The sequence below is a fragment of the Dipteris shenzhenensis genome, chromosome 27 (assembly GCF_047967505.1).
Source record: "Dipteris shenzhenensis isolate YYH24624 ecotype China chromosome 27, Dip_SZ_1.0, whole genome shotgun sequence".
NCBI classification, from domain to species: domain Eukaryota; kingdom Viridiplantae; phylum Streptophyta; class Polypodiopsida; order Gleicheniales; family Dipteridaceae; genus Dipteris; species Dipteris shenzhenensis.
In genome coordinates this window covers 48,975,294-49,000,712 of record NC_141622.1, presented here as the reverse complement: position 1 = coordinate 49,000,712, position 25,419 = coordinate 48,975,294, and the positions used below count along the sequence as shown (strand labels likewise).

The 25,419-nt window shown below is 40.6% G+C and overlaps 1 protein-coding gene across 1 annotated transcript; it reads right to left on the bottom strand.

Moving 5' to 3' along the window:
• Positions 1–4,073: 4,073 nt before the first annotated feature.
• LOC147884422 (hydroxyproline-rich glycoprotein family protein) lies at positions 4,074–9,846 on the bottom strand. The gene is made up of 7 exons (XM_087398437.1): positions 9,519–9,846; positions 8,998–9,167; positions 8,704–8,780; positions 5,319–5,384; positions 5,153–5,227; positions 4,930–5,004; positions 4,074–4,823 (listed from the first exon to the last, which is right to left on the bottom strand). Exons 1-7 carry the CDS (start codon positions 9,668–9,670, stop codon positions 4,347–4,349), a joined length of 1,092 nt encoding a protein of 363 aa, XP_087254563.1. The 5' UTR covers positions 9,671–9,846; the 3' UTR covers positions 4,074–4,346.
• Positions 9,847–25,419: the final 15,573 nt, after the last annotated feature.

Below are 25,419 nucleotides of genomic sequence, written 5' to 3'. Positions count from 1 at the left end.
GGAGATCAAGGAAGCATTGATTAATTCAATGAATAACAACCTTGAAATATATATTGATTCTCATCTCAAAGAGAGTCTCCTGATGAGAGTACTAGATTTAGATTGTCTTATTATATGCTTCTATATTCATTAAAATGTTCATCATACTTTGTACAGTAAATCATGAATTTTATAAAAATAAGAGATCTCAAGCAAACAATCTTATCGTATATCCAAAGTCACAGATATTAAATCTATAAAAAATAAACACGCTAAGCAAACAATCTTATCGTATATCTAAATTCAAAGATATTAATCTATAAAAAACACACATACGTCACAAAGTGCATCTTATCAATATTTTGGTTAATAAATTGTCAAGTATTTTTTGAACTTAGCTTTTTTCTTTTAAAGAGTTTATTTTAAAAATCAATATTTTCTTAAATTTAGAATTTTCAAAAAAACTTTTGTGTTTTTAAACAGATAGGTGTAAATTCAACTTAACTTCAAAATTTAGTTAAATTTTGGCAGGGAATCTTAAAAGTGGGTAACATGCAATAGTTCTCACTTAATATGTAACAGTGTTAAGTACCAACATTTCCTTCTTAAGATTCTTCCAAACAATATGCTAATCATGCTAGGTTTCTCCTCCTCTGTATCACTTTCCGTGACCATGCAGCTTGAATGTGCAACTCATCTAGCACAATTAGGTGATGCAATTAGCTCTTGATTTCTTCTAGTTTGCCTAGGTGATGTGCAGCTGCAACTCACAAACTTGAGACCAAAAATTCTAAAGGAACAAATTCTTCCAATCCAAAATCCATGCGAAAAGTGATCGAAGTTTTAGTGACCTTATAGTCTATCCCAATAAGCCCATAGTGTGGCAGGAACCTTTATTTTCTAGTCTCGACAATGTGTATTAATAGTCTCAGTAAGTATCAACTTTAGTGTTTTGTTAGTGGACTCGGCTTGCCCATTACGTCAAGGATAGTAAGTAGTTGCTACTCAATGTACCACCATAAATTCTTAGTTAGCAACTCACTTCATTCATAAAATGCGTTCCTTGATCTCATTGACAAATCCTATAGGGCAACTGTATTTGCAAATGATATTCTAAAAAATAAACTTAGTTGTTGCTTCAGCCAAGTTATCCCATAAGGCCTTAACATCAGCCCACTTAGTAGCATAATTTGTAGCTCCTAAGACATATTTAGTCTGTCTATATTGAGCCATATTCTTGAGTGGACCCATGTAATCTAGAGCACAATGCTGGAATCCTTTCCATGGTTGACTAGGTTGCAATGACATGTGGTTTGGAGGAGGTCAGCACTTCTAGCATGTGTATCATTAAAGAGAGTACTCCACCACAATCTGGCTTATAAAACTTTTTAAGGAATAAGTTCACCACCAAAGTGACCTCTTGCAGGACCGGTATTGTGCCTAGTTGCGTACCTCGGTCCATTCAGGCCTTCAAGGCCAACTACCATGCTTATCCTTTGGTAGGTTCTTGGGAAAAGTTCCCTAGGACAAATAGTATAGATCTCATCATACTCAATCTCTATAAAGACAATAAAAAATAGATGGGCAATGTGCTACAACACTTCGAACAAGAGGGCTCAATTCTTAGCTTTCCTCCTAGCCATGATCTCCCCTAGTCCAGCACCTTGCCACTTGGCCATATACTTTGGTGCCATGTGTCCCACAAGGGACCCCTTACTTTAAATCCATATCTTGGGTTTCATTATGCACCTCCTCGATAATGCCTAGGCCTAGGTGTGACCCTAGGCCCAAACCCTCTAGCCCCTCTATGATCCAAGTACTGCAACTCAAATTATCGTACTTGGAAATACAAAATGCAAGAGGTTGATAGTACATTACCTAGACTTATTGATAATCCATCGACACAAGATATTGCACAAGAAAAAAATAAATGGTATGAGAAGGAAAAGTATGCCTATCACCCATAAATTCAAATGTACAAGATCTTGCACTTATATGGTTGAATATAGTGAAAGCATCAAAAAAAGCATGGGATATGTTTGCAATTTTGTATGACTACTTCTAGAATTTTTGACATCAAGAAATAAAATAAATCAAAGCTTTTGACATAGCAATGAATTAGGACATACCCATGTATTGACCACACTTGATCATTTCAATTTGACTATAATTATCTAACAAATAAAATTGAAATAAAAAAGGAGACTATGTGTTTTCCTTTTTAGAAATGCCTTGTACCCACCTTGTAAGACCATGCTTGAGAGGAGCGCACTATAATATCTTAGTACTTATTGATATAATGGAACATGATGTTAAGATGAATCTTCAATACCTTCCCTCGAAGATCAAAAGCATAATGTAGGCCTTCCCTGAAGATTATGATTCTAAGTTTTGAAGGACTTTGTGTTGATCTTCTTGTTTCATGATCGCCCACAGTCACTATTACAATATTCATACAATTGTCTATAATTTCCTTTGCATTCTATTCCATATTGTTTTGTGACTTTAATTTGACACTCTTTTTGCTACATTTTAATGTGTTTGTTGGATACGACATAAATTAATCTAGAGTTTTGACTGCATGCTTTTCTTCTCCTTTTGTCAATGTCAAATTCTATTTTTGGAAAAGGAATTTCTTCAATTGTGTATCCATATACTCGTACTGACTCATGAAGGTACTTTCTAAACCTCCTCAAAATTCTATGCCAAGACAATAATGCATGAGTCCACAACATCTTTCATTTCAAACTCTAGAAATAAAAATGTTTCCCTTTGCTAATAAAGATTTCATTAGTCCTACGACTATCAAGTCATTTACATACAATACAGCAATGGTTATAACTTCCTCTTGAACTTTGTAGTAGAGAGTATGATTTGCATAGGACGTTGTGAATCCAAGATTAGCAAAATATTTGTTAATTCTACTATATCAACTTCTTTGTGCTTGTTTCAAACCATAGATTCTCCAATACTCTCCATACTTGATTTGGTTTCCTACTTTTAACATATCTCTGAGATGGTTGCATGTACACCTCTTCATCCAAATATTCTTGACATCTAAATGATGCATATTCCGTTTGCTGATGGTTGCCAATGAAACCACATATATAAATGGAACTTGAGAATTTAGAGACAAAATGAGCAATGTAACAAGTATATAATCCCTTTAAAAACTGAACTTGAGAAGTTAAGCATGTTTTGCGCACATGTATCTCTAAAAGTTATTAACTAGACAAGTTGGAGCTAATAAATTTTTTGAAAAGCCAAAGCAACAACCAAGTTCTAAAGTTCAAGAAATATGTTTGACAAGAACTAGGGGGAAATATATGTTTGACAAGAACTTGGGCGAAAATCATGCATCTAGTATATCTCATTTCCGAGTGAATCTTTATTCAAGTTCAATATCATGTAAATGCTGCTTACTATAGGATCTTTCAATGCACACATTACCCATGATGGGGTCTTATCTTCTTTAATCACCCCTCGCCATTGAGGTATTGATATTCCACTCATGAGAAGCAACAAATGATAAGGAGGACTCGTTCAAAATAGCATAAGATGCACCTATATTCCTGAACTTTCCTACCTAAAAGGCCATTCCTAAGCTTCTTCCCTGCTTGTCACCACATAAACCGTGATATTTGGGCTTGTAAATCTATAATTATTAGTCCAGTTGGTTGGATGGTTTATGTAACATCAAAGAAACTTCATAATCCCATTATGTGCCTGATAATTAGTAACCCTTACTCAACCTGCAACTCCAACTTTCCCCTTAAAAAAGAGACCTCACCTGCCACCTTACAATCACTTTAGTTTTAGTTCAGTTATGCTTCACCCAAAAAAAAGGTACCCTCACCCCTTCCTTCGTCTCCCGCTTTTTCTTTTTAGTTCTGGGACAACTCTTGTGTGTTTTCCCACACCAACGCAAATATCAAACCCCCATCTATCATTATTCTAAGGCTGAAGGCAAGCTAACCCACAAAGAAACAAAAATTAGCTTCAACAACATGCCTCATATCAACTTTTTAAAACTTGTCTATAAACACAAGTATACAATGTTCGACAATTAGATGTATAGAACTTTCATTCCATCACATACAATCTGAAAGCTCAATCATCAAGCCTTAGTGAACATGAAAACCATGCAAAGCCTCAATAACCACCTGGCCACTCCATGCAGAACTTGAACACTAGGATTTTTGCAAGTCAAATGTTTGCCTTTCCAAATTTGATCAGTGCTTCTGCACTATATTACAAAATCGCATAAAACACAATAAAAGACACAATGTAGCTGAAAATGGCAACTAAAACACATTTGAATCTGGCAAAGGCAAGAAACTTTAAGGACACTGCTTCATAACTCTCATCTACTGTTGAGGTGGAGGCGGCCTTTGCATCATTTGTTGACCCATATTTGGCGGGGGAGGAGGAGGCCGCATTGCTTGTGTCTGGGCTTGCATCGGAAACCCTTGTGGCGGAGGGGGTGGAGGCCTTGCCATTTGTGGAAGTGCAGGTGTGAAATTCCTCATGGGTGCACTCATCTGAGCGTTTGGCATAGGAGGTGCAGTTCCACTCATCTGGAGGGATTGAAAACCGCTACCAGGCTGCATTGGCTGCACGGGACCATTCATTGTGGGTGGAGGAGGGGGACCATTCACTGTTGTTGGTGGACCTCGAGGTGGTGGTGGAGGCAGCCCTGCTGGTGGGGGCGGCAGAGTTCCCTGTGGGGGTGGTGGCCGGGATGGAGGTGGACCCGAAGGTGGTGGGGGTGGGGCAGGACCATTAGCAGCTGGGACAGGAGCTTTTGCAGGTTCTTGTGGCCTTGGTCTAAAGTAAAGTTGCAACTGCAATGAAACATGGTTATGAAAAAGATAACAGAAACTCGAATTGGTGATGCCTATATAAAGTCCCCTCCCCCCTCATTCCAAAAAAAAGTAAAGGATTTACTACCGTGTACATCTTGGAATCCGGATCCCAATGCGTGAAGAATTTTGTAGCCACCTTGTCAATCTCTATGCTTGGTATCTGCGAGAGATCAAAAGGTCATCAGCTTGTAGGAAATTCCCTACATACTATGTACAGACAAAACTCTGCTATACCCGCTAACAGCCCCCTGCTAATCTCCTCGTATCCCAATGCAAGTAAACATCAACCAGTACATCAAAGGAATCACCTTAAAGCCAATAATTTCGTAGGGCTCTGCTGCAAACAGTAGGTACTGGTAACGCTTATCCCATGCATGGACTTTCTGCAGCAATCAAAATTATGTATCGTTAACACATAATTCAATATAGGGCTAAAGTGCTTAAAGGAAGTGAAGATAAAATAGGGTTTAAAACCTGCTCAAAAGAAGACATGAAACGGTGTCGAGGCTTTGACAGATCCTCAATTTCTGGGTATTCAATCTGTGAAATAACATCCACATAAAACATGAAACAGTGCATTAGGTTTGAGGAATCCTCAATTTCGGCCAACCAACTATTATGCTCAATTCTCATGAGTGTTGCGTACCTACCTCTTTAACTAGGAAAAAATTTGTCATCATAAGAGTACTGTGTTCAACGACTGAATAGGAAAATTTCCATTCAATACTCTAGCAGACACTCCACAAAAACTTACAAATTTATTGATTTACTGCCTCCAAAAACTTTACTCCCCCGCCAGAAAAATCCTTCTCATTATTTACATGCTGTGAATTTGTAATCCTCTACTAGCTCTCCCCTCATCTACATTAGTGTGCTCATCTACATTTGCCCATAAGGCCCTTAATCTCAATAAATTATCCCCTGCATTAAAAAAATAAAATAAAATATTCCCTGCATTAAACTTAACCTAAGGAGAGAGGCGATTGAAGACGCCCTTAGGTGAAGACGTGGAGTAGCCTAATTCCCTAAGGCTAAAGGGATTGTTGGGTATGGGGAGCAATACAAAGGGGATGGAATGCAAGGGAGAAAAACAACAAGCTCAGGAAACGAGGAGTACTTGCAAATGGATAATGAGAATGTACAAGTGATGGCCAATATATGGCTCCAAAGTCAACTAGTTGACCAAGACTAGGACAAAACGTCCTAACTAGCCTACACGGCCATATACCAGGGCTAAGTGCTAACAAACCCCCCTCCATGGTATGGCTGAAGTATCCTGGATACATCTCAGGTATACCTGGAAACAATATCATGGTTGCACATATTCATCCAAGATGGATATAGCAACCTATGATAGTATAGGGAGATCAACATCACGTAATAAATGGTGCCTAGTGTAAGGCATGACGAAAAGCCTCAAACTTAGGTTGTGGTAGAGCCTTTGTGAAGAGATTTGCTAAGTTATCTTCCGTGGGAACATGGGACAACTGTATATCAATGTAGATAATATTAGAAGTGTAGATAGCAATCCGGCTATCAATGTAGATTATATTAGAAGTGTCTTGGCTGACATGAAGATCTGAAAGAGCCAAACACACTCTACTGTAGCTGTGAAAGTTGCCCTATATTCAGCTGCACAACTAGAAATAGCAACTGCAGGCTGCTTCTTGCTGAACCAAGAGACGCATGAAGAGCCAAGCATGAAACAGTTGCCACTATGTGACACACGAGTGTCATAACAACCTGCCCAATCACTGTCTATGAATGCATGCCAATTCAGTGAAGATCGAACACTATAGAACAGTCCCAAATGCTATGTGGCCTTCAAGTAACGAAAGACCCGCTTCACTACTTGCCAATGCTGCATGCTGGGCTTGTGCATGCACCTGCTTAACTAAGAAATGACATATTGCAAACCAGGCCGGGTATGACATAAGTAAATGAGGCAGCCCACAGCCTGTTGATAAGGGTGGCATCAAATGGGGCACTCCCATCCTTTGAAGAGGCACGAAAGCCAAGCTCCAATGGTGAAGAAACCGGCTTGCAAACCTCGAACTGAAAGTGGTGTAAGAGCTGTCCAATGTACTTGGATTGGCTCATTATTATACCTCCTCGGCACAATGGTATGATTTCTGGTCCAAGTCACGAACAATCCGGTGTCTTCAGTATCTCAAGGCACCAACACAACCATCCAATCGTTCCCCCAAAGGACCGACCAAACCCTACAAGGCACCAAAGATCTTGCATCTCGGCATACAACCGCACCATCCACATCCTAGACCTTGACTCCCCACGTAGTGAGATCCTAGAGGCTGGTCCACGTTGATCCTCACTGGTATGAATCACTCCAACCAATTCTTGATCCTCCAGATCCCTCGATTCCAATATAAAGGCTTTGACAGGATAGTCATCTAGTCCTTTCAGTATCATGCTACTAGGCTTGTTTGGAGGAGGCTCATGATCACCTTTGCCGATTAACTTGAACTTGTCAAAGTCTTTGACACTAATCTCAAAGAGAAATCTTGCAAAAGGCCTCAAAAGCCTCTGCAAGTACCTCCCAGAAGTACCCTCTTCATCCATACCCTTGTGTAACTCTATGCATGCTCCCCTAATTGACTTCATGCTTCATCTCTCAATGAGCCCCTTTATCTCTAACAGTGGTGCTCGATTGGTCCTTAGATCCCATGGCTAAGCAGCACATTTCATCCCCCACTACAAAGTCTAGGTCTGTGCTCCACTCCTTGATGTCTTTCATGAACATTGTCACACCTCGGTCTGCAAACTCTATCTCAATGGGACATGGTGTCATCACTAAGAATAGTTCTTCGACCACATTGGCTAATGCCGGCTCAGACTAGTCCTCCCTCTTCGCTTGGTGCACTTTCTTCTTTCTACAATCTTTAACAAAATGTCCACTCCTGTCACAATAAAAGCATTTTTTTGTTCTTTCTGGTCATCTTGTTTTCATTGTCAAGATCAAGAGCACCTTCGTCTTCATTCTTGGCATCCTTCTTTTTCTGTGACTTCCATTTTCCACTCTTGCTCTTTCATCGTCCTCTCTGTCGTACAACTTCATCTAAGCTTCCTCTTGAAGCAAAAATTGACCCAATTCCTTGTACGTAAGTGGCCTCGTCAGTTCTCCTACGGTGAGAGTCGTCACAACCCTCAGTAGCCCCTTAAAAGCATGAGACCTAGAACGTGGGGAGGATCATCATGCTTCAAAATCAACTATCAAACTTGAAGATAGGTGAAGGAGAGTCAATCCATGACTTCCTGGTGAAGGTGAAGATTCTTAAGACCAACAAGCAGTTGGTCACAAGGTGGACAGTAACCATATAGCCATGCTCTTGGTTAGTATAGAGATCCTATAAGATCTTCCATGTCTCCTATGTTGTATCTGCCAGCTAGATATGAGGAATCACCAGATCCGCGATCATCTCAATGTTCATGTTGCATTTTAAGTTTCACTCCTTCACCTTATCTGGATCTGTCAAAACTCGAACCTTCCTCATGGCATCCAGCATGTTAACAAGTTTGAGCTTTATGCCTTCTATCACCTCCTAGAACTCCCCAACTCTAGATAGCTACGAACCTTCGTTTTCTAGATAGGATAGTTGGTCTTCCAACTCCCCACACTCACCAAAGTTCGAAATGAGTGAGTTGAAACTCATGGAGACTTTTCACCTCACCCGCACTAACTCTCATGGAAGAATTGGCATCTCCCATGGATACCAAAAATTTTCATGCGCATTGCATAAACAAACCTAGCACATACAACTTCAATATAACGTATAACGCAGAAACATGTTCAAAAAAGATAAGGCTACATTTGAGCTGTATGGTTGTGTGACTATGATACCTGAAAGAGTAGGGACCGTTGCTTTGTCTCTGGATCATATTGCTTTGTAACTCTGTACCCTGGTCTTCCAATTTTCACTAGACACAAAAAGACAATGACCAATAAGTAGGCTCGCCAAAGTGCTTTACACTTTAATGAGATCACTACAATCACTGAACGTCACATGCTTTCGGACATGCTCAAAAGCTATTTCGGAACTGAAAAGATTTCACGTTCTCAGATTTTGTTGAGAGTTCAGTTTTCAACAAGGAAGGAGCAACAGGGGCCAGTGCAAACAAAGGAGTCCAAATTAACCTGTTTTCCGGGGTGCCACCTTTCTTTTGTTGGGCTGAGGTTGCGCAGGAGCCTCTTTCGCTTCACGTGCTGCACGTTTGGCCAAATTGGTCTGATGCCGTTTTCCTTGCGTGTGAGCGAGATAGTTACCTTCATTGTTATGAAGCGTCAAACATAACTTGCATTCGTAACTGCAAAAGAGAAGAGCATAATTGTCAGCACGCATCGTTTCCTCAAAATATACAAAAGGAGTCGAGAATCTATCTGATTAGGTCTCACCTTCGAGAATCCTTCTCGTCTGGGCCTCACACCTTGACAGACCTAATTTACATGAGTTAGCTTCAGTAACTTTTTTGTGGCAGTTACAGCGACTTCGCTCTATTGCTTACGCTGGTACAGAACTAGTTTGTCTTGTGTCCAGAATTCTAGGGTTTCGTACATATTCCCGGGGAGAACACAGAAAAGCACCCAAAACCAAACGGCACAGGACAGCTGGGATGGGCAAGCGAGGGAGGAAGCTGGACTCTGAGCTAGGGTAGTACCTGCCGAGATGATTTCGCATGAAGTAAGGGTCCTTGGCAAGGTCGATAGTTTCCAAAGCGAGGCGGCGAAGGCGCTCACGACGATCGATGGCTTCATTTTGGGCAGATGCGGCGCCTCCGCTACCAGGCTTACTGCCCCATTCACGATCCATGGAACCTTGCTCTTGCTCCTGCTCCTGCTGCTCTTACACAGACAGGCACGCCCTCTGCGTAGGTTTCCTCTTGCCTTGTGGTGGTGTGGTGATAATGCACACAATAACAACTACAAGACTTTGGTATCAATGCTTATATGCTCCCTCAACAAACAAGAACAAGCAAATCCAAAATTGACCTAATTCTTCCCATAGGGGCCCATATCACCACCAATTGAAGGGGTGTACACCGGTCTTTCCTTTGCTCACCAACTTAGCGGTAATCATGTCGCGATTGCTGCAGGAGTTGGCCATCGAGTGGTCGGCCCTCATCACAAATCTTTTGTGTCAATGCCCACCTCACATTGCCTTTTGAAGGATGTCCGATGCGTGGTGTGAACCCAATCTCCTATTTATAATTATTCCATGCATTCATATGGGACATTGTTTCTTTGTTATTACTGGATTGAAACTCCTTTTTTGAATTTCCACATATAAATTTTAAAGAAAATTAGTTAAGTTCTATGGACAAAAATTACCTTTTAACAGCCCAGCACCCGAGCCTAAAGGGAAGTTTGCCCTTTCTGAACCCTCGTGATGCCAAGTGTTATGGCTCGGATGAAGAATATGAAGAGGAAGAAACGAGCAAAGTAAAGAGGAAGAGAAAGGACAAGAAGGCAAAATCCAAAAAGAAAGAAGAAAAGAGCTCAAAAGCAGAATCTAAGCTAGAAAAAATGATAAAAGAACAATTTCAAAATTTAAGGTTATCACCAACTCAGGTAAAGATTGCATGTGAATTCTGTGGGAAAGATAACCATGATAAAGACAAATACTGGTATAACCCGAATTTTAGGGGAAGAGTGCTAGCTCACATTCAAGTAGCCCACAATACAGCTCCACCACCACCACCACCAGCTAATCAAATTGCAGTGCAAGGACAGAGACAATAAAGATTCAACAATGTTGCCCCAAGAAGGCAGAATAACTAGAACTAGGGAGGTCAACAACTGCCAAACATGAATCATGCATGCAATTATTAAGGGGAAGATGGCCATAGACAAGGTCCACAATGTGAGCTATGGTACAAACATAGAGAAGAAAGAGAAATCCCAATTATCCCAATACAATACAAGGGGAAACCCAAATCCTCCACAACAACCACCAGTAGGTGTAAACATGGTCAGTCTACAACCAATTATTGAACAGCCCAAGGAGAGTTTACATCCAAAAGATGTTCAGAAGGAAAAAACGGTACATATTACTAAGCAAAACACATTATTTCCTGGAGTACAGAGTCATTGCACAACGGACAGTAACATAGCTAGGATAAAAGAACCTAAGGAAGCTGTAGACACAATGGTAATCACAAGGTCAAAGGGAGAAAAACCCCTAGCAGGACTGGGAGAAACCTCAAAAATTACAATCAAACCAATTGATTGGGTCGAGCAAGCAAAAGTGAGAAACCAAGCGTGAGTGTGCAAGGATCTTCGAGAGAAAGAAGACCATCCGAAATGCAAAAGACACAAATCAGGCTGATAATTTCTTCAAAGAGCTATTACACTCCAAAGTGCAAATCACATTGGACCAACTATCAAATCTTGTACTAGCATTCAAGGAACAATTGTTTCAAGGTTTGGAAGGAGACAACACACCCAAGGCACCTGTGTGGCTATGATAGAAGAAGATGAAGAGGAGTCTCCAAAAATCTATACATCAACCATAGAAGAGGTGGATTACAAGGTTTCCACAATTAATGTTGAATACAAAAGGCAACGAATGACAAATGTCCTGATTGATGGAGGAATACAAAAGGCAACGAATGACAAATGTCCTGATTGATGGAGGAATAGGTGTTAACATATTATCTGAGGAGTTATTCAAGAAATTCTACTGCAATGAGTTAGCCCAATGGCTGATCAAAGAAGAATCCAGCCACTTCGAATCCTCAGAGGCGAAGAAATTAGCATTTGGGGATTGAGTTTCATTGTTACATTTGTTATATTCAGAATGGAAGAAAAAGATAGTTCCTACTCCATGTTATTAGAGGTAGACCTTGACTGAGAGCTGCAAGAGTGAAACAAGATTGGGGAGCTAAGAGAATAACAATAAAAAAAGATAAGAAAAAGTTTAAGATTTTCCTAACATCTAGCGAGGAAATTAGCATTTGGGGATTGAGTTTCATTGTTACATTTGTTATACTCAAAATGGAAGAAAAAGACAGTTCCTACTCCATGTTATGAGGTAGACCTTGGATGAGAGGTATTGCAAGCAGGCCTGTGGTGGCCCATAGTCCTAAAAGATGCTCATAATTATGCAAAATCCCGCTTACCCTGCCAAAGTGATAGGCCACTGGATGTTGATAGGATGCCACATCAGCCCATCCTAGCATTAGAACCTTTTCAAAAGTGGGGACTAGAATTTGTCGGCCCTATCAAACCAGCAGCAAAATATATCAGCAATCAACACATACTTGGTGCAAGTGATTATTGCACAAAATGGGTGGTAGTAGCCCTCAAGGATAATAAAGCAAGAACTATTGCATACTTCTTATATCATAATATCATAAGATAGTATTAGATAGAGGGACACACTTCATCAACAAAACAATCTCAAAAATGAAAAAGCTCCACATGATGCTACACAAAAATTCAAGAGCTTACTATCCTCAGGGCAATGGTCAAGCTGAAAGTACCAACAAAATCGTGAAGAAGATATTCAGGAGGACAGTGGCCAACAATCCCACTAATTGGGATCAAAAAATGGATTCAGTTCTATGGGCATTAAGAATAGCCTATGAGGTAGCCACAAGTCTGACACCATTCAAACTGGTCTATGGGATGCCATAGTTCCAATGGAGTTTGTCGCAGGAAGCCTAAGAGTGGCTATAGAGCACATGCTTTGACCAAAAGAATCAGTTAATTTAAGACTATAGCAATTATTGCAATTGGATGAAGACAGACTTCAGAGCTCATACATTGCCGACATCATTCAAAAGAGAAGAACTGCTTGGATCAACAGAAAAATCGAATTCAAATTCTTCTGGAGGGGTGATCTAGATTTAATGTTTAACGCAAAGCTAAGGAAGAGATGAGGAAAGTCCAAGCTGAGATATGATGGACTTTTCAGGCTCATGGAAGTTTTTTATCAAGGCACATTTAGCCTAGCTGATCTTCATGGCAATGTTTTTGACAAGCATGTCAATGGATTTCGTCTCAAACCATATGTGGGTCTTCATCCATCCGAAACCAAGACTAATCTGGTATGTATCCAAGCCTATTCTAAAATCTATCAAGTTGTGAGTACTATCAATATGATACACGTAGCAAACGCATGTGGGATTACATCCGACAACAATCCAGCACACCCAAAGAGCAAGCAGAAACACAATGTTCCCACTTGAGTGCCAGTCGCTTGGAAATGACAAACAATCCTCTATTTGAAGAAAACACTCTATTTTTCTTTAAACTTGCTTGTTTTTTGTTCTTTCTTGTTGCTTCATGTTTGCAAGCAGGTAGAGTAGGTAGAAAAGTACTCCCCAAGCACTCCAAACATAGTACAAAAGCCATCTAGAAGCTCAAAAATCTTTGAAAATTCCATTGGCAACAGAGTTTGGGAGAGACGCACTAGGTGAATCCTAACCTATAATATGTTGAATTAATAACCCAGCACATGTATTATTAATTGTCATGCTGGGTTAACTGTTAAAAACATTAGGTTAGTCATTAATGGTTGGATTAGAAGTTAACCATGTTGGGTTAGTAAATGACACTCTGACACCTAACGGGATTTTCCAGTTAGCACATGTAGTGCACCAAATCTGATCCAAAATAGGATCAACCCTTAACCCAACATGCATGGGCTTATTAACCTAGCATACTCTACATTAGCAAGCCAATGCATGCTATATTAACATTAACCCAAGGCACATTGGGTTAGCAAGTTATCACTGCAAGGATAAAGATTGAACTAAATTGTCTCATTTTGATAATTAAGTGATCCACTATGCTCATAATTTCCACCAACCACCCAAAATCATTGAACTGAAACCTCAAAAATTGATAAAAAAAGGTAAAATTGTGAATTGAATGAACTAATAGAAAATTTATAAAAGAGGCCACCTTTGAAAGGCTGTGGATCCCGATAATCTTCAAATCAAGCAAAAGCTCCAAAAATTTCCATTTGGACCCTAAATCTACAAAAATAGTAACATCTAAATTAAGCATAACCTCGTTATTATAACACAAAACACATTGAGTTATTAATATAGTACATGTTGTGTTAGTCTTTGACCTAAACTGAGGTGGCTTGCTCTGACCACCTACATCCACCTGAGATCTAGAAGGGTGCTTGCATCTAAACCTAAACCGAAAGATAGCACTTTTAATAACATCTTATCTGGCCAAGTGCCCAGTTTGGCATCAGTTAAATTAGGGAATTATGCACTGAGTTCACACTCCATACATGGGCCAAAATATCTCAAGCTCAGAGGATTCCATGAGTTTTGATAGTTAAATGGATGAAAACCCGAATCTCGGGGCCTCTATTGCTCCCAACTCTAGTTTGGTCCAACCCCAATCCCCTATGCCATACACTATAGCATCTCAAATTAGGAAACCCTTATCTAACATAATAGGGAGGTTTGGGCGGTCTAACCACATGACATGGTGAACCCATTCACAAGGCAAACCAAAGTGCTAGTGGATTTGTAGGCCCCACCATCATAGACTATGTTAGAAGCCATGCGGAATGCCATAAGACCCACCATACTGGTGAGCTCTATGGGACAAGAGCCTAGGATGCTAAGTAATTCTATGGCACAAATGGATGAGGAGACTGAACCTAGGGAGGATACATTGCCTAGCACATTGACTTCTCAATCCTCATTATATCCAACTTGGGGAAGAAACTTGGATAATACTCCCTATTTGGCAATTTCTCCTTGTAGACTGGTGCCCAACCTAAGTGTGCCAATGCCTAGGCCACCACCAGTGCCACTGGTATGACCAAGCCCGGGCCTCATATTAGGAACCACCAATCCCACTTTTCTTCGACCTACAACCTTTTATAACCCTCCTCAAGGACAACACACATATGGGGTGGTGCCTCCCCCACTAGTAAATCCTCTTGTGCCACAAATGGTGCTTACAAATGAAGCCATGAGGATCCTAGTGCAAGTACTAAGAAGGGGGACCACGCCACCAACCTTCACGGAAGGGATATCAACTCTTTGAGGAGTAAACTAGCCACCAGCCTTCACTAGAAGGGATACCAACTCTTTGAGGAGTAAAATAGTCACAATCTCCAAACTTATTACTAAATTCTTAGTCGAAGGAAAATGTCCACTCGATGACAAGGGTCAAAAGTGCAGTCTAGAGCAATGAAGATGAGATCATTATGTGTGTAGAGTAGTGGCAAAGCTTTTCTTATAATACCTTGAGCCTAGAAGATGGTATGATAAATCTAAAAGGATGAGCATAGCCAAAATACACTCTAAAAACTTGCAAATCTAGAGAGAGAATGAATAAAACTAGAGAGAGAAATACTAAAGCCTACACTTTTTGAGGTCCCCCGAATTTGCGGAGAAACTCATGAGGTTCCCCCACTTTGTGTAGAGATCCAAGATGTCCCCTCAAAATGTGGAGGGACTCTTGTCCAAGAGGTCCCACCCTGGTACCTATATGAATTGTGTAGAGACCAACATGTATAAATATCTCTCAATGGAATGAAGCTCCTACACTTTGGTCTTTAGTGTTCAAGTTCACTATTGGTGTTCATGTGCTTGTTCTCCTTGGTTCCAAGCTCCCTCAATACTATCGTGTGATAGCATGCTCTAACCTTGCAATCTCCCATCCTCCCCCCTTCTTCTCCTCTCTCTCCCTCCTCCTTCTCCTCCTCCCCTCTCCTCCTCCTCCTCCTCCTCCTCCTCCTCCTCCTCCTCCTTCCTCCTCCTCCTCCTTCTCCCTTATCCTCCTCCTTCCTCCCTTGATCCTCCTTCTCAACCTTTTATCCTTTGAAGTCACGAAGGAGACTAGTTCTCCAATCCTCAACCCTAGACAAGCTCTCTAAACCTTGGAACTCCTAGTTAGCTCTCTCAACCTTATCTCCCTTCTAAACCTAAAATGCCCTTCCAAACCCTTCAATTCCCTTGGAGGTGAGAGCCTCCACCTATCATTGTGATCTAGTCCTCTTTCTGACCTACACGAGCATGAGAGCTGCTTTCCATGCTTCAGCCTACACCTCTCACCAGAATACAACCTGATGAGGACCTATGCTACAACAAGCAACAACACAACCCTGAGGAGAAAATAAATTAGGACACACTACAAAGATCATTCACAGTGGGGTTCACCCCAGTGGACCCAAGTAGAGCCCTATGAACCAATTATATGTAGTTAAGCAGAAGGAGACTAAGTCCCTTTATGACTACATTACTACCAAAATTCATGGTGTGAGCCACATGAAAGGATGAGCGATGCGTAACTCTTGCCACTCTTCCTCATAGGTTTATGTGACTCCAAGCTCCATGAACATCCCTTTGCCATGAACCTTACGTCATTTGAGGTATGTAGAAAGATTGATATACCCTTAGGTGACATTATGAAGGAGAAAGAACAAGGAGATAAGTCACATGCATCTTTATGAGAAGTGTCTCAAATTGCTAAAACCAGTAGTTTAAGTGAAGCAAAGGAGTCAACTCTGCCCGCTAAGGGCATAAACATGGAAGAGTTACTTAGTTAGCTAAGCCAACAACTCAAGGGAGGATTGGCAAATAAGGCCTTATTAATCCTCGTCTATTCCAAGGCATGATAACATGGATTGTGGCATATGCATGGGTAATCATCCCACCAATGAGTACCCTTGCCTTACAACAAGGATGGCACTCTATTATGCTCATTGCATACAATGGGGAAACCATGACAGAGTCACAAATGCCATTATCCTAAGGTAATTCCCCAGCCAATGTATCAACAAAGGCTGCTTCTAACATTGCTCACACTGCCTAATCAGCCCAACTAGGGATAATTGACTATCCAAGGAGCCCCTTTTGCTAACCATGAGCAATATAGGGCTCAAAACTTTTCATTACCCCCACCCATCCTAGGACCTCAGCCACCTCTACCTTGGATGACTCCGATGAATCAAGTAATAGTAGAGGAACCACCCAGTTATTGGGAAGACCTAGACCACACCCTCTCAGTGGGTGATTATTCACAATATGGGAGTCCTACAAACTAGTCCAGTTATATAAGTCACTATATTATGGAGGATGAATAGTATATCCTAGTCTATCGAATGCCCCCCATCCCTCAGAAGGCTAGGGATATGAACACTTTGACTCAAAGACCACCAATACAATGTTATACTTCTTAAGGTCCCCACTGAGCTAGTGAGTGTCCATACAAGATGCCAACTAATTAATCAATGTCATGCTATTAATTCCAAGGAACTCAACTATTGAGAGACTGCTGCCCCTATAAGGATGACCAACCACGGCCAGTGGCAATTACCACCAATTCGAGTGCACCATTGTGTTTCGGTTGTGGAGTGGATCATCTTTAAAAGGAATCTCCAATGTGAAGGGCTCCTAGAATGGCCACAGACCTTAAGACCAGCATTAATTTGTCGAGTATAAAAAAAAGCCAAGTACTAGTGGTGATTCTAAATATGATAACCAGGGCCTAGGCTAGAGCTTTTGGCAAGAACACTACAAGCAGGCTAAGAGGGACAAAGCTAGTACATCCCAACTTAAGGAGGCAAACCACAAGGGTGATGTTAGAGTGGAAAAGGAGTCTGAGTCAATTTTCTTGAGATGGAAATATTCCATTATTTGATTTTGATTGAGTGTGAGGAATTCTATGAGCAAGATGATTATTCAAAGTGGGTCTGATGAGGAAATAGCCATCTTGTCTATCTCATCCTCTTCTAGCCATATGCCCTTGGTTGAGAACCAAGTTAGTCAACTATCTAAAGGAAGGGATGACCAATGGGAAGTGTTGACTTATAGAAAGCCTATGACCTGCAAAAGTTAGGGTGAATACCTAGACCCAGTCATTGAGAAACACCACCTCGACAAGGCACATCAGCTAGTGCGTGACTGTTAAGAAAAAAATGAGCAATGGCTTAGAACTAGCAATGGGTCCAGATACCATTCATCCTAACTATCAAACCTTCAAAATGGAGCACCCAAAGCCTCTCCAATACTCAAAAGAGTGGATGAGTAAGGATCACGTGGGTCATCAACATGATATTTTCTCTTAAGGCATAAAATGTTTGAGGAGGACCCTGTATGGCACCCAATAGAAGAAGAGGATCAAATATCCTTTTATGGAATTTGAAGAACGGTAGTCGGTGGGCCATGAACCAATCACACCACCCTGAGATGTGGCTAGACTAGCTACACTCCTATCCCACGGTGGTCATACTGTCCATTGTAATCGTGTTTTATGGGGTAACCCAACTCTATGGAGAGATCTCTTCGACTAGTTAAACGGGCAGATTTTGACCCACGATGATATGAATTCAAAGGTAGAAGAGCCCCCTACTAAGGAGAAAATCCTCCTCAAGTTGCCAATCAAAAAATTATGTTAGTACTTTGGAATTGACGACATCAATGCAATACTTCCCCTCTTCTACCAAGACAAGAATGCCATGGCAATTTTGGATGGAGGAGCCATGCGATTATAGTCACCAAATAGTGCTCGACCAAGTGGTGATGATCCAAGATGGAAAGTACAAACCTTGTGTTCAAGCTAGCCAATGGAGTTACAGCCTAACCGGTAGGAGTACCAAGGGACATCAAAATTAAGTCTTCAGTCTTACTTACTGAGTTTGATTTGTAGTGATGGAATTCCATGACAAGCTGGATGGCTACAATGTTATATTAGGAAGACCTTTCATGTGCACTGTAGGATTTGTCCATGACTAGAGTTTGAATAGAATATACTTGTGTAAGCATGAGCACGTCATGACGGTTGACCTTCAAACTTTGAAAGCCCATCCTATGGTAATTTATTTCTTGAGTCAGACACTACTTATTGGACCACTTCAATCAACGTGCTCCAAGCATGCAATGAAAGGGATGTAGGAGAGGATTGGGATGACCATAGGTATGCTTGGCTGCCAGAGCCCGAGTTCTCGCACAATTGGATGCATATTCTTGTAGCCATAGATGGGCTTGAAAAGAGAGGGACACAAATGACTGCTCATGATTCCAAGGTGCGGGGGACTATAACCCCATTAAATGTCAATGTACTGAAGCCAAGGAGAGAAAAGGGGTAATGAAGATAAAGTCCAACCTTCATTGGCTCAAGTCAGTGCTGTCATTATGTACACGAGTTCTATACTAAAGGTCCCATTAGGGTCTATGAAAGCAAAGGAAGAGCCTTCACTATAGGCTGACTTTGTCAAAAGCTAAGCCCCTACACGAGTTCTATACTAAAAGTCCCATTAGGTTCTATGAAAGCAAAGGAAGAGCCTTCACTATAGGCTAAGACTTTGTCAAAAGCTAAGCCCCTACCATAGGGCAAGGCCTCAAGGGCTGAAAAACACAAGACTTCTCTTAAAGAGAAGCAACCCGTTAAAAGGACATTTCTAGAGCAAGCCAAAAGACGTTAGAAGAAGAAAACTAGCAAGGTTTCGATGGCCCAGCCAAGGTTAAAGAAGTAGAACTAGCATCATTGGATGAAGACCCCAAACCCGTCTACATCACCGATGATCTCATGCCAAGATAGAAAGAGGCCTTGATTTCCATCCTCCAAGAATATGAGGACTTCTTTGCCTGGGAGTACACGAACATGAAGGGTGTGCCTCCCATGGTCATGCAACACACCATTCCTATGATGGATGATAGCCAACCGGTTAGGCAACACCTTATCCCATGAATCCCAAATATGCAATGATTGTGAGAGAAGAAATCTAAAATCTAACCGACCCAGGATTCATTTATGAGATTGAGCATATGGACTGGGTATTTGTTAGGAGCAATGCAATAATACAACACCAATGCAAGAAGCAGAATGCATAAATACACAATACAAAAAGTGCAGAGAATGGAAGAGAAAGAGAGACATTGATATACATGATTCATCCAATGTGGGCTACGTCCATGGAGAAAGAGCCAGTCCTATGTTTTTCTTATCCAACAAGTGAGAAGATACAAGATACAAGCAGTATATCCACTGCTCTCCTGCTATGTGAGCCACACCCTTATCTTACAATTTGGACCATATAGCTCAACACCCATTCTCATGTATTTTTTGCTTGGAAACCCTTGATGACAATGCTAGGGGGGGCAACGCCCCTTCATAGAATGGGTATAAACATGCATGGGTCTAAAGCATGATGAAAACAACCTCTAAAAAAAGATTAGGTTTCACATACAATAGTATCCCCCATAGTCATCGTGTTAAAAAAGAATGTCAAAATTAGATTATGTGTGAATCTAAAGAAGGTAAATGTTGCTACCAAAAAGACCACTATCCACTACCATTCACAAAGCATGTACTAGACAGTGTCGCAAGAAAAGAAGCCTATAGATTTCTTGATGTATTCTCTAGGTATCCATAACCTCGATAGTTCAACATGGCTAGTGGTCATTTCTCACTAAAGTCACAGTGAAAAAAATCATAAGCATAAGGCTATGGTGGAGCACCATCCACATGGATGTTCCAAAATACTACAAGAATTACGATGCATGCCAACGAGTTGGAAGGCCAACTTTTCAAGATCAAATTCCATTATGATTAACCTACCCATGGGAACCATTCTGCAAATGAGGACTGGATTCCATTGTTCCCTTCAAAGTGGCCATGCATCCTGTGGCAAAAGCAAATACGTCATAGTGGCGAATTGATTATGTTACCAAGGGGGTTGAACAAAAGCCGTAAGGGACAACAAAGCCCAAAGTACGGCAAGATTACTGTATGAGAATATCATTTGCAAATTTGAGTTACCCATTGAGATCATCGCCAACCAAGGAAATCTCTTCATCAATCTTGTGATCTCAATATCATGCTGAAGGAATTTTGATTCAGCATAAGAAATTGACAATGTACTATCCACGTGTGCGAATGGTCCGGTTGAAGCAACAAGAAAAGTGTTCAAAATCATTATTCACAAGATGCCTGGGGTGCCAACTCAATATGTAATATGTTACTACCCTCGTCCAAAATCTAGGGTATGGGTGGACAAGGTCCACATATAGTATGCATGGATTTCCTTTAAAAAATTCAAATATGCAAGGGAAAAATATGAAAATTTCATGTCCCCCCTCCCACAAAATATAAGATATGTACCTTGAATAGTATACAAGATTTCAAGATTCATACATGTTTTTCATAATATGTGAGGCCCAAGAGGGGGCGGGGGGCTTTTGGATGAGGGGGTTAGAACAAAAATAACACTAAAATATAAAAACCCATCTCCTTTCAAATTAATGTAACTTTTTCATGTGTTACCCAAATTTCAAGGTGTAAAGACATATTTGAAGTTCTTTTAGTGTAGAACACAACCATGTGAATTTGAATAATTTCTACTCATGGCATATCATTAAATTCATCTCATACTCAAGATTTTGATAGGTTTTCTTTCTAAAGGGAGTTGGTGCCCAAGGACAAGATGATAAACGAGCACTGAATGATTGGGATCACCAGCTCCAAACAATCTTATGGGCCTATCGAATGACATTCAAGGTCACAATGAAGAACATTCCATTCAAGCAGGCATTGGGTCTTGATGTAGTCATACTAGTGGAATTCCTTGTGCCAAGATTGGACGAATTTTTCAAAACTGATGAATTATGGATGAGAGTAGCTTAGATGCAGAGCATAATCCACGAGAGGAGAAAGGCATGGCATGAGGACCACATCTACTCAAAGATGAGATGCTCGTGTTGCTGTACAGTGCCCCAATAGGGAACATGAAGCAAAACCTCTATTGGGTATGGGTTGGGCTATACCGAATCAAGAAGTGCTTCCACAATGAGAAAGACTTGGAAGTAAATGAAGTGCCAAAAATGAGTCAATGGGGTGAAGATCATATTGTTTTGGCCACAATTTTAGTTTGTTGGTGCAAAAATTCTTGATGTAACCACAAAGGGTCACTTGGGCACCAATCCCAAAGGTCTATTACATATTTAATCAAGCTTAGCGATACAATTTAGAAATTTTGACAATGGAGAGGAGTGCTATAATCTTCTACGAACTCTCGATAAAGGACATCATTAAATGACCATGATTCCACAATGAGACAAAATCTAATGATGGAAAGGAGGGGTGTGAAGAGGGTGGTGAGAAGGCAGTTGATAGGCAGACATGGTTGCAAATCCTAAAACGACCCAAGGCACAACCCTCCAAAATTTTTGAGTACTCACTTCTCCCATTCAAGCTGTCTATGATACACTCGCTCCCACTGCAAGAGCTAATGGCTCGAGAAAATCAAAGCGCAAAGCCATCGACAAGAGCAAGGCACTAATATCGATCAAGACAAGGGCCAAAAGGCCAAAAAGGATAGAGATGAACACACCTCTAGTTGGCAATGGCCACTCGCATCAATCAACTGCCTCTAACTGAGTTAGCGGTTGATATTTACTATAGATTTGACAAAATAATGCAATAAATTTATTTCCAACTCATTGTCTATACTCTCTTCATTCTCTTTGCTATTTGTTTCTAAGTTGTGTGCTTCCCCTTGCCCCTTGCCCCATGAGTACTTCACACATTCCATTCCTTCATAGTCATTCAGTGAGAGGCACACCACCACCTTGGAAATGGCACTATGCCCACAACCCATAGTAATCAAGACCACAATTCGAGCATCAACAAAAACTTATAAATCATGATCATAACAACTATATGGCTATATGGCTAGACTTCTAATCACATTAATGATCCAAGGGATTGGATGACTACTAAAAACCCCTCTTTTAAAGATTTTAGACTCTAGGAGGCTTCACCATTTTTTTGAATATATGGCATATGTTCGTGACAAGTCCTAGTCTATAAAATATAAGTTAGAATTTATTTTATAGACTAGGAGGCTTCACCATTTTTTTGAATATATGGCATATGTTCGTGACAAGTCCTAGTCTATAAAATATAAGTTAGAATTTATTTTAACTTATAAAATATAAGTTAAAATATAAAAACCCCTCTTTTAAAGATTTTAGACTCTAGGAGGCTTCACCATTTTTTTGACTATATGGCATATGTCCATGACAAGTCCTAGTCTATAAAATACACGTGGGAATTTATTAAATTTTTTCTCTTAGACTACAAAAATGATACAATTGTGCGTAAAACCTAAATACCCCTTGTTTACAACTCTTTCACAAGGAAGGACTAAGGGCCTATTCCCACTACTAGTTCAAAATGTTAACCAAAGTGCATTTTGATTGGATGCAAGGGAATCCAGCTATATTGAATATCTTAGCAAAAAGATGCTTGAAAATCTAACCCCCAGGAAATATTTAATCTAATGACTGTCTGTTGAGGAAAATTAGCTGAAATATAGAAAATAAAGGTTTAACTTGACTACAATGTTACTTCAAATTTTTGAAAAGGTATTTTAGAGGGTCAAGATCAAATCAAAAGAATTCTTCATAAGTACTCATTTAAAAGCTCTTGAAAAGAATAAGCCATTGTGAATCAAATCTCAAAGAAGGAACATTACATTATAAAGACATACTAATTTGTGCAAGGAAAGATACAAAATTTAGTGGTAGGACCACTTTCACATTGTAAAGATATAGCTTTCGCTTTTTGCAAGAGATGACTTGAAATTTCTTGTTAGGTCCTCTTTATTCCTAATATAATGAGTTGGAATTGTGTTCATAGGATTAACATTAATGTAGACGAAGTATTATGTGAGCTTACTAACACAATGTTGTCCAAGTTGTATGCCCTCTCTCCCTCCTCCCCCCCTACAATCTCGATTTGGTGAAATATTGATATGCTAATTCAACGATCTTGATTGAGAAGCAATGTTGAGATTTCCTGTCCCGCCATCATTGACTCAATCAATGCTACATCCACAACTGCATCGTTGTCCCTTGCTCTCTCCTTTTCGATACACCAAGTCTTCTCCCCTCCAACATTTGTCTTTAGCCCTCCACTGACGATCCTCTTCCCACCACGCTCTTGTTTTTGATACACACTGTCTTCTCCCCTCCAACATTTGTCTTCACCCCTCCACTGATGATCCTCTTCCCGCTAGAACTTTGACATGTTGGTACCAAAAGCTGTAAGAACTACCTGAGCCATGTCCACATAGCATTTCGATACTGAAACGAGGTGGCAAACCACACACAATCGGAGGAAAGTGAATAGGCCGATCCTAGAAGGATGAAACCCAACTGAGCGAGCCAACCTTTTCCCTCTGTTGGATCTCATGGCAGTCCTATTTGGAACTACTTTCGTGCTGTCCACCGATGGGCAACTTCTGGTCGCCATCCCCATGATCTTGAGCACAAAGAGTCATCCCAAATGGAGCTATGCCAACTTGCCATGACCCACTTCCTTGCCTGTACAAGGCCATAAGCCAACTCCCGAGTGCTAAATTTGACTCTCAAATCTAAAGTATCTATCCTCTGATCAATATCGATGCTACCAGCCTATGCTCTTCAAGGCTACACATTTACTACTTACAAGCAGACTAGCAGAGGGAAGCAATGGAAGAATGGCACAAAGCCCAATGCATAGAGCACCAGTAACGAGTATCACAAGGATCCCGAAATCAAATCTGTAATTCTAAACTCTTTCAATATTTTCCTCCAAAAATTCGTAATGCTTGCTACAATTGGAATTTGGCAATTTGAATCAAGTAATGCTTGAAGAAAGAACCGACCATTATCACTGCATTGTCCCACAAATCCGCCATGAAACACATCAACAATTAAACAGTTGAGTTGAATTGGAGCGGGATCATCGATGAGGGACAATGGCATTCATTTGAACAAATCCATGAGCTTAAGCTTAAACAAGCAAACAGTCCAACAGAATTCAAGGACGAGTGACCAGCACATGGCTCTACCAGCATTAGACTAATTGATCTCTCGCTAGACGATAGTTCGGAAGTGGGCTCGAACAAGCAATTTGTTGTTGGGACTTTGAGGAAGAGCAGTGACTTCACAATGGCCCTCTGCAAATCTGCATACCCACATAGTGACTTTGATTGTTTTGGATGTGCTTAATCCATGAAGCACGAGTGCTCAATCTGTGAAGCAAGAAGAAGGATCAACGCTGCACAAATGTAATATTGTTTGAATTTTGCACGTTGCCAAGGCAAGACAACTGAAGCAAGTGCACTCCTACAGCATAACATCATTCGATCAGTACATGATCAATCCAAGGTGTTCACGAGCCTACAAAAGAGGATCACTCCGTGTGAATTCTTGGATTGTAAGCAATTTTTCTATTAGATCCATAATGAATTCAAGATGAGAAGATAAGATTGTGAGCATAGGAGAGGAAGGAATGCAAGGACAAGGGCAAGATGCTCTCAAACTTTCTTTGTAGAGAGAGCTCTTTATAGAAATGGTGCTACATTTAACAAGGGGGTGCTACATTTAACAAGGGGGTGTTACATACAGATTCAGAGATAGTTGAGATAGAAGAAAGTTGGCGATGGAAGAAAGCAACAGAGATGGAAATGATGAGGAAGATAGCTGATGGATTGTTGGGAAGAGGGAAGCAAAGAGGAGGTGAGATCATCAGCTATGGCGATAAGGAGGGAGATGAAACGCTTTGGAGAATGCAAGAAGCTATAGATGGTGA

Coding starts and splice junctions, on each gene's coding strand:
- LOC147884422 (XM_087398437.1), bottom strand. CDS start 9,670: ATGGATCGTGAATGGGGCAGTAAGCCTGGTAGCGGAGGCGCCGCATCT. Junction 9,168..9,518: donor ATGCGAAATCATCTCGGCAG/GTACTACCCTAG, acceptor TCTCTTTTGCAG/TTACGAATGCAAGTTATGTT. Junction 5,385..8,703: donor AACGGTCCCTACTCTTTCAG/GTATCATAGTCA, acceptor GTTATTTCACAG/ATTGAATACCCAGAAATTGA.